Source organism: Osmerus mordax, chromosome 5 (genome assembly GCF_038355195.1).
Source record: "Osmerus mordax isolate fOsmMor3 chromosome 5, fOsmMor3.pri, whole genome shotgun sequence".
Taxonomy (NCBI): domain Eukaryota; kingdom Metazoa; phylum Chordata; class Actinopteri; order Osmeriformes; family Osmeridae; genus Osmerus; species Osmerus mordax.
The window spans coordinates 13675592-13696700 of record NC_090054.1 but is presented as its reverse complement, the minus strand read 5'-3'; the positions used below and the strand labels follow the sequence as shown (position 1 = coordinate 13696700).

Genomic DNA, 21109 nt, shown 5'->3' with positions numbered 1-21109 from the left:
ACAACAACACCGATTACGCAATTGTGTGTTTACGCTAAAATCTGATTGGCTTGTAGGCAGGGAGCTGTCGGATCAGGTGTACACCGCGTAGCCTCTGGGGCCGATCATATTGAACGCGTGTCTATGAACGCGGCTGCCTCAAAAACGCCTCGTAAATTTTTATATTGTTTTTTACAGCGGGTGAATCTGCTTGTGGAGCGGGGCTGTGTGCGCCGCCTGTGACATTGACATGGTGTGCTGAAATGTGTAACTTTTATGCGCGTCTAAAAAGGTCTAGAAAAACGCAAAGCACTTCTCATGAGAGGAGCGCGCGATAAGCGCAGTATTATTGGAGACAATGGGTTTGCTAGCGCCGCGTTTCTAAAAACGCTTTTAGAGTGATCGGCTCCTCTCTCGACCCTGCAGATATTACGACTTATCCTAACAGAAAGTTTTTTTTTTTTTTTTTTACATGTAGGCTACCTGGTTACATTTCAAATAATACAATTATGTTTAGGGATGAGGCTATCTGATTTCATTCCTGCATCCAAAATATCTGATTCTACTAGGACAATTCAACTTTGGTTGACCTGTCGGGAACGTTAGAAAAATAGTTTCTGAAGAGTAGGTTTTGTTTATCGCCGACAGATGGCAACCATTCATCATGTTATGTTCCGTTGACTTGCGCATGACTTTCTCTAACATCATGGCCCATCAGTCAAAGTGACAAATCTTTTTGTAGCCTACAGATAAGACCTAAATAAAAATTATTTGCAAATATTACATTGTAATGCTCAATTATGACTATGACATCATTGATGCTAAGTAGGCTAAATGTACAAAAATAACAAACAGAGATGACTGGAGGACGCACCTATAGTTCCGTCAGCAGATGGTGCTCCATTCATACCAGAAGTGTTTTCTTTCTCCCTTCCTCCCTCACACACGTTTCACTCGTTTTTTCTTTCCCATTTACTTTTCCTGTCAGCCTAATTTGGAACTCTTTTTATGATCCCCCAAAAATAGACAAGCCCTTTGAACAGAAAGATCTGCCAGAACCTATACTGAAATGTTTATGAAATATTAGTACCATGTCCAGTAGCAATGACATACAGAAACGAGGTTTTTACACGTAGCAAAGATTATAGCGTGTTTACCTATGCATCCAAAGGTTGTACATTACAATATACTGTAGGACAAACGATTATAGAGTTATTTAAAATAATTTAACCACCACATAGTGCTGTATCCTAGCAATCTTAGGTTATCTTTTTTCAAACTGTGGAGCTGTACGAAGTGAACGACCGCTCAGGAACTGATTTTATTAAAATGAAATTAGATTACATATTTGCCTAAACATGGGACTAATCCAGATTCTGAAATGTTTTTGTTGTCCTTTCAGTTTCGGAACATTGTTGTTTACTATGGAATTTACTGCATGCAGTGCAGTTTGAGTCAAATGAATGGCTTTGATATTCAGAAACTGTATGCTTGGATTAGCACAATTTGTCAATTCAGCTTTTTTCCCTTCAACTGCAAATGAGCCTGAAACAAACACTGACACCACAGACAGACTAATTAAGGGTTCCTACAGTCTTTAGGAAATTGAATTCCATTTTCTATCAGGAATAAGTTACACAAGGTCAATTATAATGCCAATGTAACACATATGGATGATCATTTGATGAAGTTGATAGTGTTGAGATGTCACAGCCTTCCTGCTCTAGATTCCTACCATCATTCTCTGACCTTTCTTTTCAACTCTCTGATATGACACAAACCTTTTTAAGGTAGAACGCACATATTAATAGAGTCAGAGCCATACTACATAGAACCATTTAGAAATGTTTCCACACAGCTGATAGAGGGTAAAGAAAGAAAAGCTTTTGTCGCACTGCACCACATCAACGGTGGTGAAATGGATCACAGATTGACCAGGGTCCCTCATGAGAATATATTGTAAGTAAGCACATGAGCATATAAACTAAACAAGTATGGCCTCACCAGTAGGTGACTTTTATGAAAGGTTACAAGGGATTAAAGGATTCGTTTAGGAAAGGCATGATGTTCAAATGCTGAAATCTCTGGTTATACTTAGGATACTTACGTTATGCTGTCATGTGTACAGGCACCCCCCAGGGCTGTGTGCTCATCCCTCTCCTGTTCTCTTTGTTCACACATGACTGTGCAGCAACACACAGTTGCAACCTCCTCTTTAAGTTTGCAGACGACACAACAATTGTGGGCCTCATTTCTGACAGTGAAGAGTCAGCCCACAGAGAGGAGGTTGATACCCTGACATCATGATGTAAGGATAATAACCTCTCTCTCAATGTCAGCAAGACTAAGGAGATGATTGTGAACTATAGGAGGCGGCAGGAGGAGGAGCATGCACCCCTACACATTAACGGATCCGAAGTGGAAAAAGTCTGCTGCTTCAGGTTCCTTGGGGTGAACATCTGCAATTACCTCAACTGGTCTGCTCACATGGACACGGTGGTCAAAGCGGCCTGTAAACGCCTCTTCTTCCTGAGGAGACTGAAGAAGTTTGGCATGGACTCATTCATCCTCACTAACTTACAGATGCACAATAGAAAGCATACTGACTGGTTGCATCACAGTGTGGAGCTGCACAGACAGGGGCTGCAAGGTCCTACGCAGTGTGGTCAGGTCTGCTGAGTTCATAATTGGCAGGAAACTCCCGGCCCTACAGGACACCTACCATACACAATGCCTCAGGAAAGCTGGCAGGATTCTGAGAGACTGTTACCACCCATCCTTCAGTCTTTTTACTCCATTGCCTTCTGGCAGGCAATACCGAAGCATTCAGTCTCGCACACGTAGACTGGAGAATAGTTTCTTTCCAAGGGCCATCAGGCTTCTGAATGGACATTGATACTCTCTCGCCACTTCTCACTAGCCAATTAACACACTGTCACTTTCAGCTACTGGTTGTACTATCAGCAATATTGCACTAATTGTTACCCCACTTGTCTTTAGGTTAGTATAAGTCTAAGGTTGGTATAGGTCTACGGTTAGTATAGGTTATTATGTGTATTAGAGGTTAAATATACTGTATTGTATATTATTTTGTATATTTAGGAGGTTTATTATATTTTTGCTTATCACAGGTGTAATTTATGTTCTGTAATTTATGTTCCGAGTACTTATATGTTATGTTATGCCAGGTGGCTTTGCGTTGTCTTGTCCTAAGAATTTCAATGCCCAGTCTGACTTTGTGTTGTTCTGTGCATCTGACAATAAAATACTTGAACTTCAACTGTAATAGTACATATACTATAATGGCAAATACATTGCTTTATCTGGATATTGGAAGAGCTAGGTTGGTGTTGCATGAGTTACGCACAGCCATTTCTGTATGACATGGTTGTCTCAAAGATTATTGATTCAGATGGGTTGATGAATTATTGTTTACACACAGGTGCTGAGGCATCAGCAGTTGTGGCTGCCAACCATCAAAAAATGACAACCAGCGACCTCATGATGTCATATCCTGCTCACAACCCAGCTGGACAGAAAAACAGGACTGAGATGATGATGATGATTATGATGAATTCTCTCCATGGAAACAAATGTTCACCATAGAGTTGAAAGCTAAATGTGCTGTGAAACAGCAATGTAGTTGTAATAAACTTCCAATCTTGTGTTTTAAAACTACATCTCAGAAAAACGAATTCTGAGCATGTAGGTAGGGTGGTGTATAAGTATGACTGTCCCTCCAGTGACATGGACAGACTCAATGATAAGATGTAGTTCCAACTACTTCTCAGACAGGGCCTGAGAACATTGGGGCCTTGCAGTAGATTTGAGGGTTTAGGTTGGTTGAGGGGCAGTTCTATGGGCGTATGTGAAGCCCTCTGTGACATGCTTGCGTGTAAAAAGGGCTATACAAATAAATTTGATTTGATTTGATTTACAATACGTCCTCAAACCTCAGACAGAAAGGACAACTCATCTCCAACTGTGCCTACTGTGTGTGTGTTTGCCTGTGTGCGTGCATGGTGCTGTATCTATGCCCTTCCTGTTTGTTGAAAAACTGCTTCTCTTTTATTTTGCTTTTCATAACACATTTCTGTGGTTGGAGTGATACAACTGAGGTTTTGCGGTTTGTGGAGGCATCTCTATTCATCCATTTCCAACACTGGTACAGATTATAGAAACAGATGGAATCATTCATGTTTATTGCTGTAGAGACCTTCAAGTGACTGGTGTAAGTGCAAATGAGAAACAAGTCTTAAAAATACATAAAAGAATAAATAAAACTCAGATAGGTTATCAGTCATCTCAATCCTTCATAATGCATGCACGCGAAACGCTGATCCACCTAAATTTGCATGCACGTGTTCCCTTAGGCCTGAAACGATCTTAGTTCTAATGGCTTGGGAGTTGGGGTAGAGGGTTTTACCATGAATATGGAAAATATGTTAATGGGGACAATTAGCCTCAATTTGAGACAGGGTGTCTTTTGTTTAGGTGACAGGTCATGGAAAACTGTCTCTCTCTCACCCATCATAGAACATTAAATATTTAAGATGATGATAGGTGAACACATTGACATTCATAAAAGAAATTCAATGAGGCTTCTTCATCTGCACAACATTTTCAAAACTACATTGTACATTAACTGTTTCCATTAGTGTACTTATCCCACATTTAGTGCTGTTAAAGTAACTGTAATCCATGTTTTACCAAATATATAAAAAACAGACTCCTTTTGAGATTCTACTCTTTCTAATCACCAGTGGAACAAAGAAGACACATTTGTTTAACATGACATCTCTTGAGCTATACGCAGTTGTGAAAGAGTGAAGTATAAAGAGGGAGGTCAACACAGCTACACAGGTGGGGAGGAATCAGAAACAGAGAAACCATAGAGGAGTTGTTTACAGGACATAGCTTGGTAATATACAGCACAAGGAGTGGTAATTGACAGCATACTGAGAGATAAATTGTGGTCCAGCCCAGCTGACTACTGAGGACAGTGATAAAGGGCAGCAATGATTGTGAGTGTGGTCTGAGTTACAGTGTGTGCTTGTGTGTGTGTGTGTGTGTGTGTGTGTGTGTGTGTGTGTGTGTGTGTGTGTGTGTGTGGATTGTGTGCGCGTGGATTGTGTGAAGGCTGATAATAATGGGAACTGGCTTCAGGAAAGGTGGATCGAGGCTAGATGGAAGACAAGCAGAGCGGAGTAGAGCAGGGCTGAAGAAAAGGCCAGTCTGGAATTGAAGGCAATCAATAGTTTAGACAGGGCAAGCAGGGTAAGGAGAATTATAGTGACTGGGGGTGGGAGATTAGCCAGAGATAGGCTTGGTGTCAAAGTGGGATTTGCTACAGAGAAGGAAAGAATCGAGAGCTGTGACTGGATGCTACTTGAAAGGAAATGTCAGGCAGTGGAAAGCATCTCGTATTGATGGAATGAGCACAGAGAATGTCTTCCATTTTATTCCAAGAGCTTCTTCCAACGCTCCTTTCTCCAATTCTCTCTTACATCTTGCTCTCGCTCTCTCTCCTCCCGGCAACCTTTGTGGTCAGTAGTTCGAACAATCCATTAGAGCATGTTTATATGTGTCATTCCAAATGTACTTGAATGTACTCAAAATGTAAACTGTCTCTTGAAATGGAAAATAGACATCATGAGTGCAAGCAGGCTGTGTATGTTCTTAACCTCTAGTTTGGCCAAGAAAATCCACTTCTCAAATATTTCAAGATAAAAAAGAAAGATGTCATTCTGTCTTATTATGCATGCCATAAATGGATTGTAGACTACTCGTCTTTTAAACGCACTAGTCAGTGCTTTTTCTTGATTCCCCCCAGCCCCCCATAAAAACAACAACATTGGTTTTCTTTTTATCCTTTATTAAATACACATTCTCCATGCTTCCTTGGTTTCCCCGAGGACTGACGAGAACATGTTATGCATTGTTGTGATGAACCGAGCTCAACAAACCAGAGGAATGTAATCATCCAAAACTAAGCTCATCCTCGTTATTTTTACGCAGGCTCAAACAAAGTCATGTAGAGACGTCCCTGTAGGACCAATTTCAATGACTAAATAAACGAACAAGCCATAGAGACAGCATTTGGCAACATTTAGGCGTATTCGTTACAAACACTAATTATTCTAGACAATTCAGAATGGCACTTTTAGAGAGAGCTGGACAGGCGTGATTTTAATGTTTGACCACCGTGAAATGGGCTTGTGTTCCCGTTAAGTCTCATGAATTAGTTCTGAAGGAAGCAATTTAGTATCAATAGCATCTATTTATTTTATACTTTTGCTTGAATGTTTCAATGTTTACTCAGGAATGTTGCTTCTGGTAAAACAATACTTCAAAAATAGTTTACTGTCATTCTCTTTTTTTCACATCAAGAGGGCCTCTGTGGGCAGTGTGGGCTCTGAGTGCAGGCTCTTCCCCTGCTGTCTGGAGGTTGACTCGTTCAAATAAATGACTGTCATTGACTGAATTAACAGTGACTGTTACACAGTACACCAGAGGGTTCTCCGGACACTTGCATGGTGGTAGACTTATGAAAGTGGCGCTGGGTGACACGGTGAAAGCCGTGGGAACTACAACAAGAGGCAGCTTATAAAGCATAGTTTTACAAGCCTATGTGTCACAACCATAAATTGTGACTCTGCTACAGGGACCTTTGGAGCTGCAAATAAATCACTGAAAAAGGTCCTGGCAGACAAAAAATGGATGCGTGTGACAGTACTTTCTTTTTAGCAATTACGAACTAGAATGGACAAAAGGACTGAGATTCATCACTGATTGATGACAAAAATGATCTTATTCAAACTAATTGTGTATGGAAATTAGCTTTTCAATGGTAAAACAAAGCATAAGTCAGTTTGCCCAAACCACTATTGTGAGATCACAAAAGGTTTCTCTGCTCTCAGCGAAGTAATGGATGACTCACTCTGGAGTCAGAGTTATATAAAATATTACACTTTAATATGTACCGTACGTCCTCTTCCTGTAATTAAGATGAATCTTTTTTGCATTTTGCATAGCCTCATTGAAAGAACTTTTATAGATATTTGTTATGTGTGGCTGCATGCATAGCTGGTCATGCATGGTATTACATTATTTTATTATAATGCTATCCATGTGTGTATTTGGATAAAAGAACACATCCAGCAGCTAAACATGATGCATACTAATGATGATTTCCATATACTCTGTGGAATAGGGTGTAGTGTTACGGCAAATTAGATCTTTGGAAGTGCTCAGCTGCACAGAATCCAACCAGGCAAAAGCAAAACTTTCAGGGGGCTGGCAGGAAGGTCAACCGCTGGGGCTAAGAATTTACATCGACTCTCTCCAGCTGGATGTGCATCTTTGAGCTACTAACCCCTCCCCCCCCCCCCCCCCTGCCAGACGCCCACACCCACTTTCTCTCTTTTCCTCTCTCACTCTCTTTCTCTCTTTCTGTTACACACACAAAAACACACACACAAATGCACTTTAGTTTGCTCTCGTACCTCTCCTTCTCTGTCTCACACACACATGCACATAGTACACAGATAAACACACTTAAAAGTACACATGAGTTACAAGAGATAATGACGTCCATACCTTACTGATTCATGATTTGGACAGGTCAATGGAAGAAGGTTGATAATGAATGAAAAGAAGGACATTTTAGTTGTTGTAAAAGTTTAAATAGGCTGATTTTTTGTCCAGTAAATATTCACTTGTAAAATGAGTTATGGGAACGACCGTTTATAGCTCTATTGTTTACTAAATGTGGTGAGTTACAGTTGTATTTAAGGACTGACAACATGGGCAAACCTAAATATGTGTACCCCAGGAATGTCAAACAGACCCACAGAAGGTTTTTATATTCCATTGGAAACAGAGAGCTAAAGACCCATGTTGAGGTGGTTATACTGTGATATCCCACAGTATAAATATCTTCACAAGGAGAAAGTACTGTACTTACATAATTCTGCTCATAAACAAACAATGATTTTGAGATTGAGTTTGATCAGAAATATACATTAAAAGACAAAACGTTAGAATAGATCAAAAACACCCTCCAAATAGATTGGTTTACATGTTTGGAAGTTGCTTTAGGATGGAACTTAAGATAGAAATACCACCCAAAAATATACATACTGAAAAATAACAGCAAAAATGGTTATCACAGATTTAGTATTGTAATATTGGAGTTTAATATTGCAACACGATTACATTTGCCTAATAATTGTAGTACTGGGCCAATCACATTTGGCTCTAGGTATGTTTCTGGTGTGACTTTAGGGAGGGATTTAATGACATCCTCAACCAAAGCATTATCATAGCAGCTGAATTGTATTTCATATTGTTGTACCAGCCACAACCTTGTGGGCACAATTTCCCTTTCATTTGATTTTCATGTTCTCATTGGTATTTGAGAGCGATGGGACTTTTGAAGGCAATGCAATTTGTTTTGATCAGGAATTGCATCACCCACTTGTGTATAGAGACAATTAGAACCACTGGGTATTATCTTTCACATTGCATTTGCCTGGTAACAGTTTGATGTAGCCTAAAGTGCTATGTGTATGGTATGTCATATGTTCTAGTTCTGTCGATAACAATAACGTAATCAGTTTAATCAAGGCATTTAAAAAATGTAAAAAAGTGGTGGAGGTAGTGGATAAACGACCCCAAAATGAGATGTTTATTAATTTGGATACAATATAACATTCATTTCTGGAATGTCTGTGACAAATTAACAGGTGTTACTTGCATCACTGCTCATTTAATGCATTTGAAAAACATGCATTAAATGGAATTATCGTTTACTTTACTGGAACGGTTATATGATTAAATTGCAAGATACACATTTTGTATGTTTACTGTGATATTATTCTGATGTGCTTCTATTTTGTGATTTGTCATTCGCCACATTTAGGTAGGCCAAGGGGTTTATAAGGAAGAGGATATGCAAAGTGTATTGTGTGAAAAGTCTCTGCAATAAGAATGAGGACACTATTTACAGTTATATTTTCTTATTTATTTATTTATTTATTCATGTCACATTCATTGTTCCCTGATAGACCAGCTCAGCTGATGCACAATACAGAAACAAAATCACTTGAAATAATATATATTTAATTATTTTTGACACACTGAACTCAACTTGGATTTCTTTGTTCTAATTTATTCTCATTGATTTCATGCTAAATTTCAGATATCAGCATAAACACATTGGGATTCATTCTAAATGAGAATGCATCTTGAATGTGATACAAACATTAAAATGCTAACATTTGCAAATCAAAATGTTGAATGTTACATGTTAAATTGTACCATTACTGTTTTAATTTAAATACGATTTTACAATATATAACAAATCTCAACAAATAGACACCTACACAGGACACTGCACAAGATTGACCATACTATTACTGTGGTTAGAACAATTATTTGTCCACAAAGGTTGCACTCATAATCCTCTTTTGTCCCTCTTGCAAAGGATCTTTTTGAAAGACCTTCGAAAGTCATTGTTGAATACGGTGTATATTACTGGATTCAATGAGCTATTACAGTATCCAAACCAGAAGAAGCAATTGAACAAAGTCTGTGGAACACAGCAGGAATCACACAAGGCTGTAAGTGTATAGGTGAAGAAAAAGGGGAACCAGCAAATAACAAACACGCCCATGACTACGGCTAGAACAAACGTGAAGCGCTTCTCTCTGTTCTGCCTCCCTTTCCACCTGCTCACTTTGACACAGGGCTGCGTGTCCGCCCGCGGTGAGGGCTCTCCCGGTTTGACTTGGCTCACTTTGGTCTTTCCCTTCTTCCTCTTCCTCTTGATGGAGCACGTGTGGTTTTCGTTGGCATCTGAGGAAGAACACTCCTCGTCCATGTCGACCCCATTGACCTCTTTGCCTTCTGCTGCTCCCTTCTCCCCCTTCTCCGCCTCTCCTCGCTGCCTCTCGGGAGGCTCCTGCTGCACTAACCCGTACTGTCTTTCATCATGTTTGTCATAGTTCCTCTTCTTCTCACCTGGGGGGGCTCTGCTTCTCTTCTTGGCTACCTGGTAGATTCGAACGTAAACAAGGATCATGATCACGCAGGGGGCAAAGAAAGATGCTGTGCTGGAGAAGATGATGTACCACTTCTCCTCATTGATCTTACATGTGGGCCCCTCCTCCTTGGCCTTCTCCATGGATATCAGAGGTGGGAAGGAGATTATGGCTGCCAGCACCCAGACAATAAACACTATGCATTTGATTCTGCGTGGTGTCCTCTTCAGATTGTACACAATAGCCTGCGTGACAGACCAGTATCTGTCCAGACTAATGGCGCACAGATGTACGATGGAGGAAGTGCAGAAGAGAACATCCAGAGCCAGGTAAATCTCACACCAGACTTTACCAAAGTACCAGTATCCCATCAGTTCATTGGCCAGAGAGAAGGGCATTACCAGAGTGGCCACCAGAATGTCTGCACATGCCAAAGACACTAGAAACAGGTTCTGAGGTGCTCTCAGGGCCCGGCATGTGAACACAGCAATGACTACCAGCACATTGCCAAACACAGTCAGGAGAATCAGAAAACCCACCAGTATTGTGAGAGGCACTGAGGTCTGCACAGAGTAAGGAAGCTTGCCAAACAAGGTCCCGTTACTGTTGGTTGAGTTATCACAACCCATTAGCATTGATCTGATGGTGCCCTTGTAAGGTGGGGGGGGTTCCTTTTTAGAGTTTCCGAGTCCTCATTTACCAGGAGTCCACCAATCTGACAGATTCATGGATCACTTCTGAATAAAAAATCATTTTAATCTGTCCACTGGGACACATTGTCATCAAGAAAATAAACAAGCCTCATCCTGTTATTCTGTAAGATATAACATTTTGCAGATATCCATGCAAAGTGTTTCAGAATAGCTTCCAAGATGTACTCTAAAATCTTGCCTCAAAAATATATATCTATAATAAATATCTTAAACAAAAACACTAATCTACCAACCTTTAAACTGGAAAACTTTCCAAAACATCCTACAGAGGCTCTTACTGCGTCGGGTAGCATTATTATCACTGGAATCGTTGACAGAGGTGGATTCAACGTCTGTTGTGGCTAAAGTGTGGAGAGCTGCTTTTATATGGTCTTGATCTTGCTATTACGCTAGTAATACATCAGTGAGCGATAATGGGCGGGGTTCGAACTCTATCAGGGTTTTTTTCTTTTTCTTTTTTTTTCTAGTTTGTGTAAAATTGATAGGTTTAATAGGTTATCCAAATTGATACTATATACTTTCGGCTACGGACCAGTCTAAGTGGACACTAACCCAGGTTAGTAGGCTACAACATATGGATGTATTTGCAAATAGAGTGCATACTTATATCAATTGCAGCACGGATAGATTTGTCATGGTGCAAACAAACAAGCTATCATTTATTTACTTTAGCATGTAAAACGTTGTGTTCTTAATCCCAGTCCGGCAACAAGATATCCCAAACAGCAGATTACCAAATTGATATATTCTGTTGTAGGCCTATATCTAAAACTACAATATGCTTGAATATGTACCATCACTATGCCGTTGTACTAGTTATAACTTAGAGACTGAGGTCCAGCATTGTTGCGGGGGTTTCAATTAAGCACCATGGACAGAGGTAGACAGGTTTAACAGCCCCATCTACTGGCAATGCATGTACTGGCAATGTCATTTGGTCTGCTAAATTACCGCGAGAATAGCCCTTTCATAACGGTAGTTGGCTAAGCACTTCCGGTTAATTTTGTTGGTGAGGAAAAGAGACGAAGCGAACGATTCTGTTGTGTTTATCATTTTGGCAGAAACAACAGAAGTGAATCCAAAATATTTCATATATTTGTAGAACCAAATACAATATACAAAGGTAAGAAAAAAAGCGCTGCAACTGTCTTAAAATCATGGGAACATTTAACTCCAAACAACCATGGAAAACTGACTGTTGGTGAGGTGGTGATGTTGGTTATTGTGTGGCCTGCTAGCATGAAGCTAGTACTGGCGGCTGTAACGTTAGATTCCTACTACTAGCTAGCGGTTACATTTTTATGAGAGACTCAATTTGTTTGTCAAACAACGTTCCAGCAAGTTTGCAAGCAATAGGCGTTTATTGTACGTCGTACGTCTATCATCCAATTGTTAACGAATGCTAGGTTTTTACTATTGCTACATGATATTAGCTCTATGTAGTATTAACGCGTAGTCTGTCTGTTTTTGATCGTATTCAGATGTCGGACGACTTGATGAAACAGTTAAGCAGCTACAAAGCCCAGTTACAACAAGTGGAAGCTGCCTTATCCACCGACCAAGATAATGAAGATTTGATGAAATTGCAGAAAGACTTGCAGGTAAAGCGTGACACGGAACAAGACTCAATTTGTTTATATTACATTCTAGAGGCCCTAACCTCACCCTGACTAATATAGCTAAACAGAGTCATCCCAAAACTAAACTACCCCGTCTGTCCCCTTTAACAGGAAGTCATTGAGTTGACTAAAGACCTGCTGACGGCTCAACCGGCTGAGGGAGCCTCCAGTGCCAGCTCAGATGCTGCACCCTTGAAACACAACTGGAAAGTGGGGGATAGGTGTATGGCCGTATGGAGCCAGGATGGACAGTGAGTATCACTAACCTCATTTTAGTGACATTTTAAGTTAAATTACACCTGAACTGTGCTGCCTTGGTGATTTAAAGTGTCACAAGTTAAATGAATTGTTTGTTCACTGGTGCTTTAGGCGGTTCGTGCAGTATGTTGATCTTGAAAAGTGTCCATAAGATTATCTGTGTTATACTTTTAAAATAAGTTTTTAGCTTTCAATTAATGACAATATGTCTACAGGGGATGAATAAATGAGCTATATCCTATCGAATGATTGTTCTGTCATTGAACAGGTTTAATTAACTTTGTTAGTTGAGTAGGGCTCGAGTCTGTGGCTTGTACTCACCTGCTTACAGCCGTGATTCTTTGACAGGGTGTATGAGGCTGAGATTGAAGAGATAGACGGGGAGAACAGCACGGCGGCCGTCACCTTCGCCGGCTACGGGAATGCCGAAGTGATCCCACTGCAGAACCTCAAACCGTCCGAGGAGGGAAGGCATAGCGACGACGAAGGGATGGGCAAACCCAAGTCCAGGTATGAGAACACTGGACACTTAAGTATCTCCCATTGTCCAGTGATCAGAGACCACTCCAAATGCCATCCTCTGCTCACCGTGTGGTTTTCTTTCCTGTTTGTCCCGTGGCAGGAAGGAGCAGATTGCGGAGCAGAGGGAGTACAAGAAGAAGAAGGCTCAGAAGAAGGTGCTGAGGATGAAGGAGCTGGAGCAGGAGAGGGAGGATCAGAAGTCGAAATGGCAGCAGTTTAACAACAAAGCTTACTCCAAGAACAAGAAAGGACAGGTATGAAATCACTGTGGCTCAGTGTGTCGATGATTAACTCTCCAGAGTCCGGAAATGTGTTCACCTGTGAATTCATCTGAAGCTGATTGTTGTCTAATGGGACCTTTCCGTTGCAGGTCAAAAGGAGTATATTTGCATCTCCAGAGAGTGTGAACGGAAAAGTGGGAGTTGGAACGTGTGGAATTGCTGATAAACCCATGACACAGTACCACGACACATCCAAATACAACGTCAGGCATCTCATGCCACAATGATGTGTTCGTCTTACGTTATTTGTCCCACTGTACATGATCTCAATCAGTGATTACCGTTGTGTTTATATGGTTTAGGTTACTAAGTAAATTAACAAAAAACTGCTTGCACACCATTTTTGACTGATTGGTGCAGCATTATAGTGTCACAATTTCAAAAGAAGAACTCTTAATGAAGGCATATTGGCCCTGTATTGGATGAATGACAGAATGGAAAGCAGAGTCTGATGGTCAAATAGTTTAGTTTGTTGGATTCATGTATCTTTACTGATATCAGAGAAGACAAACAACTGAATAATTTGCATGATTTAATCAGCTTTTGTTGATGTTAGAAGTCGACTTGTTTTCAGGATAATCTTGACTGTACGATCATATATCATAGTGTTTTACTCATGTCTGGGTATTGATAACGAAAGAGCTTTTTAAAGCAAAAAACAAGGTATATTTCACATCAAAGAATTACTCATTTGCCAGCCAAGTTTTTTATTTAAACATATATGCGTATTTCTCCTACCCAATTTTGGCCCAAAAGTTACAAAAATATATACTGTTTTCATATTGGAACTGATTGTCAGTTCCCTACAGGTGGCAGTAATGTTCTTTATTGCTCTATTTGCGCTGTATTTTGTGATGTTGTATATTTTACCTTATGTCACTGCTGTTGATATAAGCTTCTTTTTTCTAATAAATTCAGGGATGACCGATCTGTTGACTGCATTCTGAGTAATTTAGAGACCAGAGCTGGTCAGGTGTATAGAAATGCAACATTTACATAACTTTAGGTTGACCTTGTAACACAGGCCTTGACTGGTAAATTGCACCCATCTGTTTTAGGCACCTACATGTTTGTGTCTTCTATTAGAAGGGTCTCATTAATCTTGTGAATGTAGCTCAAACGAGTTTGTGAGTAATTCCTGAAGAGTATTGCTTTCTAATCCACTTCTAGATTTCTATTGTGATGCAAAACTTAGTGGTTTATAGTTCAATAAAATTACTTTTCAGAAAGGGATCTACATTACATACATGGGCGATTAGAACCTGTGACGTCTTGATCTGCATTCAAGCACTCATTATAGAGCTAATACCCATCCCTACTGTTACAGTTAAGGAGTAAATTAAATCTATAAATCCTTCAGTATCAGCTATTGTATGTTGTGTTGAAGTAATCGTCTCTTCACTACTTGGTAATGAGGAGAGCTCAGCTCTAACACATCGAATGAAGCAGCAGAGCCTGGTAGAGATGTTCAGAGGTTTATTGATCAAGTTTCCAGGAACCATAACACAACATAAGCGGGAGACCAGACACATGTTTTGCAAAAGTCACCTTTGATGTCTGATTTTGGACAAAAGAAAACATTCTGATATTGCTCAGAATTACTTCCTTGATACAAGTCTTTTTCATAGTGCATTTTACAGTTTTCCAAACGTTGGATAAAGACTTGAAACTAAGAAATGTGTGCAAGAGTCAACTTAGTCATGTTAAGACACATTGGTGGTAATGATCTATTTAGGACTTGTACCAGGAAAATATGGGCATGGATGTACACTGAAATGTCTCATTTGGTTTTTTGGAATAGAGTGGGCTAGCAGTGCAATATCTGTGTATAATTTGTGAACAATTAGATTTCAAATATTTAACATACTCGCTCCAAATAAATTACAGACTAAGGGTTTTAACTTTGGAATGCCCCTCTGCTATAATTTGAAACAAAAGTACTACACGCAAGCATAGTTAAAACCATGTAAATAAACTGCAATTCTGTTTGGAGTGTTTTGCTGTTCTGGCTTTTTAAACAGGTCAACCCAAAGCACATGACCAACAGAACTGAAGGTTACATTCAAAACACATGCACATCAGTAATTCTGTTCCAATCATTACAATCATCTTTTAACAACTGAGATTTTCATCAATAAAGCCATTGTACTGACATACAAAACTAGAAAATTTAATTTGGTGCTGGACGGACAAAACGGTGTGCCAAAAAGAGTCAACAAAATTGGTAATTTGAGTTATTGCTTAAAACGTGTGCTTGGTCAAGTGTAGGATAGCTTATATATTATCGTCTGAATGTTAATCTGTTTCAAAATGAGAAGAAGGCATATGCCAGTGATACATTGAGCACGTCCTGTTGCCAAGCTTCAGTGGGGATATCTTAGTAACACTCAGTGAGGCTTTATAATCAAAACAATTGAAACACAACTAAGAACTCATTAAAACATCCAACTAATTTCTTTTTTCAATAAAATTCATTCAAGTGGGCCAAGACATACAGCACAATAAAATATAGCAAAAATAAATATTAAATATTTAAATTAATTACAACCATAGGTGGTCTGAGCTGTTGGGGTAAGACAGTGTTCCAGTCGATAAAAGGTTTCTGCTTGGCTGGGAAGTTCTAGGCTTGGTGTGGAACCTAAAGGGAGTTCCTATCAAGAAAAAACCCCATCTAGAATGCTGACATATAAGCCATAAACGGTGGCTTGGCGATTGACAAGTGATGTCTCTTTCCTATGTCTCGGTGAGAATAGTTTGTTCGGGACATCCAAAGGAAGGGACACTTTTATGCACCTTTAATTTCAATGTTGCTTTTGTCACTGGTGAGCTTGGCTGGTTTTCTGTTAGTCTTTGCGCTGGTTTTACAAGAATAAGGATAGAGTGAAGGGTGTGTAGCCCACATTAGGGTTGTGGGACTTTTAGTGGCTGTTGATCCTATAGTGGAGGGTTAGCAAAGGATCAGTTTAGACTGCAAGTACAACTGTATCAGGCTGGTAATCATATGAAAAATGCTAGTCTTGGACTGCAGGCGAAGTTGAACTTGAACTGGATCTTAGAATAGGAATACCAGTTTTAAACTGCAGGTGACTTTGAAGCGTTCAGGGAAAATGGGGCTGCACATCCGCTTCTTTGCAGGGGACCAGTTGAACTTAAGGCTGGATGAAGGGTAGTTCATATTTTACTCTGCCGGAGGAGATAGGGGAGAGGCTGGTTCTTCAGAGTCGACCAGGCTCTGCAGCAAGAGTGCACCGTAGAGTTATAGGCTGGGTCTTGGGAGGAGAAAGCCATGTTGGATTGTAGTTGAAGTGGGGGTTCAGGCTGGTGCTTTAGGTGGAGAAGGCCAGTTTTAGACTGCAGGTGGAGTATCCCTCATCGCTGGCCAGGCTCTGCCTGCTGCTGTGGTCATCCAAGTCACTGCAGCCGCTGGTGCTAACACTATCCATCTCTCCATGGGAGAACTCAGTACTTTCCACGTCCACTTCAATCTCCTCTGCTCAACAAAAAAGCACATATACACATGTTAATATGCTTGTTGTTTGGCTGTTTTTTACAAATAAAGGTTTTCCTCATGTATGTTCGAGTGATATTGTCGCCACTGGCTGAGAAGCTATGGGGGCTCACCTCTGTCTGAGTCAGAGTGATCGGAGCGCAGAGGCGAGCCCACGCTGTCCATGCGGACCCTCTCCCTATCTCCTGGGCTCTGCAGGTGAGCTAGCTGCCTCTGCAGGTGCCTCTGCTCTCGCTCCAGGGTCTCAAGCTGGTGCTGACTCCTACGATCCATCTCCTCTAGCTTCTGAAGAGGGGAGAGATGGGGGGAGAGAGAGAGGAAACGGAGAGAAAGACAGTCATCAAAATGGATTCCTCCGAGTGCTTTTACGTGGTGCTACTTTTGCTTGAACCTAATGAACTGTACCTAATGTCCATGCATTGCACTACATTCCACACATCCAAGACTGCTGGATAAACACTGCTGGACAAACACTGAAGTGGGCTTTAAGCTTTAATAATCATATGTGAATCCCTCTGCATCAGCCCAGGCTATAAATACCAACAGACCCAAACAGCAGTAGTGGCTAAGTAATTCCTAACATTTTTGTACACCAGCCAATTGTAGAGCAGGATTACGGTTGGTAGGAAAACCAGGGCAACAGCTGTGTAGGGAGGGCCAAGCTCACAGGCCACATCTCCTTTTTCTCACTGGCATATTTTAATTCGAAACTCACTATTATACAAATTATATACATACATATCGATTAAGAGTATATCAGATTTGACATGGGGTTGACCAAACAAAAGAGTTGAATTGACTATTAAAATAATGCAAACAAATCATTGGCACTGGCATCCAACAAATAGTATGTTCCCTTTGACAGTAATGCTAATTGAGTTCTCCGCTTAACAAATCTACAGGAAGGGAGGAGGAGTGGTGGGGTGACGGCTCTGCAGGGGTTGAGTGGATCACATTGTGTTTGTGTGCTAGCTCAGGCAGGTCATGGGAGCTTCGAGTGGTTCCTATCCATGGGGGCTTCCATTAAACCATTCACTAGATCTCATGACAGCCTTGTTCCCATGACACCATGCACGCTTGGTGTTGACTACTCTACCTTGATATGTGCTTTGGCCTTGTTCAGCAGCCCCAGGGTTGTGTGCCGGCTGCAATCGGGCCCCAGGGGGATAAGGGACTTCAATCTCTCCAGGCACAGACGGAGGTGAGCTCGTCTGCAATGCAGAAGGCAGAATAGAGAGGATGTACAGTTGATGAGTAATAACAATCTAACAAAAGCTTCCACTGAATATGGTGCTACAGTTCTAACGAGCAAACATTTATGATAAACAACACGCTCAATTTAGCTTGGGAATGCAGCAGCCAAATGAGGAAATCCCTGGATAGGTCTAACTACCTGGCTTTTGGATTTATTAATTAGTTTAGAAGTTGGCTTTGCATCCTTTTTGATTCAGAGATGATGAATAAGGTCATTTTAGTTTTACAGCGTGCCTAGTTATTAACAGTGTGTCTAATTTGTTTTGAATACTGCTTAATTGCATGCTTTGCATGCCGAGCAAGACCACAAGTACAACCTCCACTATTCCTTATGGATTCGGTTTGGTCCAGTTTCAGAGCTGCATCGGTCAGCCAGGCACTGACTCAGATGCCAGAGCTTCTCAGTATGTGGTTGGGCAAAATACCTCATAAGAAGCCCTTTGCTTTCAAATAATATGTAGGTCATGTTGTGATGTCATCTCCCTCTTTCTGACCACCATTTTGTAAAGCAAAGATGGTCCCATTCAGATAATCTTTCACTCACCATGGGCCTAAGCTGTGAAGGTGTGTGTAGTACGACTCTCACACCAACTGCCTGCTCTATGCAGATTAGCTGTCACTGTATTTTGGATTTTCTTTAAACAAATGGTCAGCAGTGAGAGGCTTTTCTGTGCAGGTGAACATTTCCTGGAAAGAGTTGTGCTGTGTGGGGAAAGCAGGTTCTAGTTTGCTGACTAGAAACACCCTGTCCTGGACTTCAATACCTCGGATTTGACTTGCAAAATGGTTCTATCCAGTGGAGATATGACAAGCATCATAGTGAAGACTTGCATATGGGTGATAACCTCTGTACAAACAGACTTTAACTCAAAAGGTGTTTTGTTTCAAAGTGTAGCTATGATGACATGACATATGAGGTCATATCACATGTTATAGTGGCTGAGCTGATACTTATTAAGGTACCAAGGATATGCAAAAAGCATGCAACCTGCAGAGTATAAAGGATATCGACTACAAACTCTTTCAAAAAATAGCTAGCTCTTGAGATTGTCCCTGACTATCCCGACTACTAAGTCACTTTGCCACACCAGGAATTCAGAACTTCTTTCATGTATTATTTGCATTGTCAACTGCATGCATTAAACTACACGAATAACCAGAAAACTCTATCTCTTTACTTACCTATTCTTTTCCAACTCATTGTGTGCTGACCTGAACACAAGAATAAGAAGGACATTTTAGAGACCATACAGCTGAATAGAGCATTCAGCCATTACATTTCAAGTTGACCCTGTGTATGGATTTCCAATTTAGTATCCCACATAACCGTGTAGTTTTTGGACTTTTGCAGCAGAACATTTGAGACATATTGAAAAAAGGATCATCATAGGCCTACCTGTTGTGAAGATTGTCCATTTTTTTATTCTTTAATTTGCGTTGTCTCTGGTGATGTGTGGTCTCAGTTGTGGGGAATGTTGACGCATATCCATGTTCACATTCTGAAAATGAAATGGAGTAATAAATTATTATTTCAACTGATTTATCAAATGACCTTACATTACCAGATAGGCAAACACTTTTTAGTTTTATTCACATCTGTGTATTTCAGTATGGCCAGTAACATTTGGCCAGGGACATGACGATAATAATGAGAATAATGCACAACTATTCATGACCCCTTTCCTGCTCATAATAGTTTACAATAATTAATAAATGGTAGTCCTGAATAATCATGTATGTCATGAATCGTATATCCTTTTTCTTCGACTATCTCATCTCCAAAACTACAAGTCCCAGATATCCTCTGAGTCTGACCCAGTAACATGCGACGTCGATGTTGAACTTGTTTGTGGTTGACCAACTGCAAGGACTCTAGACCACAGCATGACTGTAGTCCAATCAAAACGGTCAGATTTGCTCCATGTGGAAACCATGTGAGCCTCAAGACCAAGGAAGCGCAAGTGCAACTAAAATGAGCTGTTAGAAAGTATGAATGAGAAATGTTACTTAAATCTATTTGATCAGCTACTCACATTGAATCTATGCAAGATTCCTAATTGTAAGCATTGTCTTCGCCTACACTCACTCTAAAGGCTAATTATATATTTTCCTATGCAAGACACCAACATTCTCAGTCATACATTGAAGGGGAAAACAAATATATTAACTATGGACTCATCGTCACGAAATATGGTTGAAACATATTGCGATAATATGCAAGACATGTTGACCATTAACATTTTAATAAACACAAAATTGGGTCAAGGGAAATGTCTTTCAGTGCAGGATGGAGGTTCAGTTTTCCTGAACATAATTAGACCATAGAATACAAGGTTAAATTGATATGCTCCTCAAACATTTGTAAAAATGTTTCTCATACAAAGGGGCAATGTTTATGAAAAATTCCGTGCATAATTAGTCAGGGGGCTTGTTTTTGTCATGCGTATTTTGCTGTAGGGGCCATGCACAATCATAAAAACAAGTAGCTATGCGGTATGCTACTTTCATGCATTTTTTCATTCATATGCAGTGGACAAGATTATGTTTTAATCGCTTTGGCGGAAGGGGTTGTAATAGTTCTATCCGACATTGTAGTCAGTTATTGTTTTACTGTCAGACATTTCCTTTGCGCGTCTTTTGTCGCCTTCGCAGCTATTGTTGTCTGCTTGCTGAGTCTATGTCTGAACACAGGCATTATATACTTACTTCCATTGTTCTTTTCGTTATTCTCAATGTAGTTTGCTGCATCCAACAGCACTTGCACGTTTTTCATAAAAGTGTCGATTTGGTCCATTGCGGAACATTTGGATAGGACGTCGTTGAAAGAATATCCCGACATCTCGCCAAAATCCTGTTGGTCCATAGATCTATCAGACTCCAATAGGACCTCTTCGGTTTTCAACTCGTTTTGCTGTCTCATGTATTTGACCAT

The 21109-nt window shown here is 40.4% G+C and overlaps 3 protein-coding genes across 3 annotated transcripts; 1 reads left to right on the top strand and 2 right to left on the bottom strand.

Annotated features, from left to right (window-relative positions):
- Positions 1-9364: 9364 nt before the first annotated feature.
- On the bottom strand, positions 9365-10651 carry LOC136943378 (alpha-2A adrenergic receptor-like). The gene has a single exon (XM_067236664.1). It carries the CDS (start codon positions 10649-10651, stop codon positions 9437-9439), a length of 1215 nt encoding a protein of 404 aa, XP_067092765.1. The 3' UTR covers positions 9365-9436.
- A 1073-nt stretch (positions 10652-11724) lies between these two features.
- On the top strand, positions 11725-14344 carry smndc1 (survival motor neuron domain containing 1). Its single transcript, XM_067236373.1, has 6 exons — positions 11725-11858; positions 12217-12336; positions 12466-12605; positions 12961-13122; positions 13235-13388; positions 13505-14344. The coding sequence occupies exons 2-6, from the start codon at positions 12217-12219 to the stop codon at positions 13640-13642; spliced, it is 714 nt and encodes a 237-aa protein (XP_067092474.1). The 5' UTR covers positions 11725-11858; the 3' UTR covers positions 13643-14344.
- Positions 14345-16741: 2397 nt separating this feature from the next.
- Positions 16742-21109, bottom strand: LOC136943474 (max-interacting protein 1-like). Its single transcript, XM_067236812.1, has 6 exons — positions 20884-21109; positions 19574-19676; positions 19360-19389; positions 18020-18134; positions 17037-17208; positions 16742-16905 (listed from the first exon to the last, which is right to left on the bottom strand). The coding sequence occupies exons 1-6, from the start codon at positions 21107-21109 to the stop codon at positions 16742-16744; spliced, it is 810 nt and encodes a 269-aa protein (XP_067092913.1).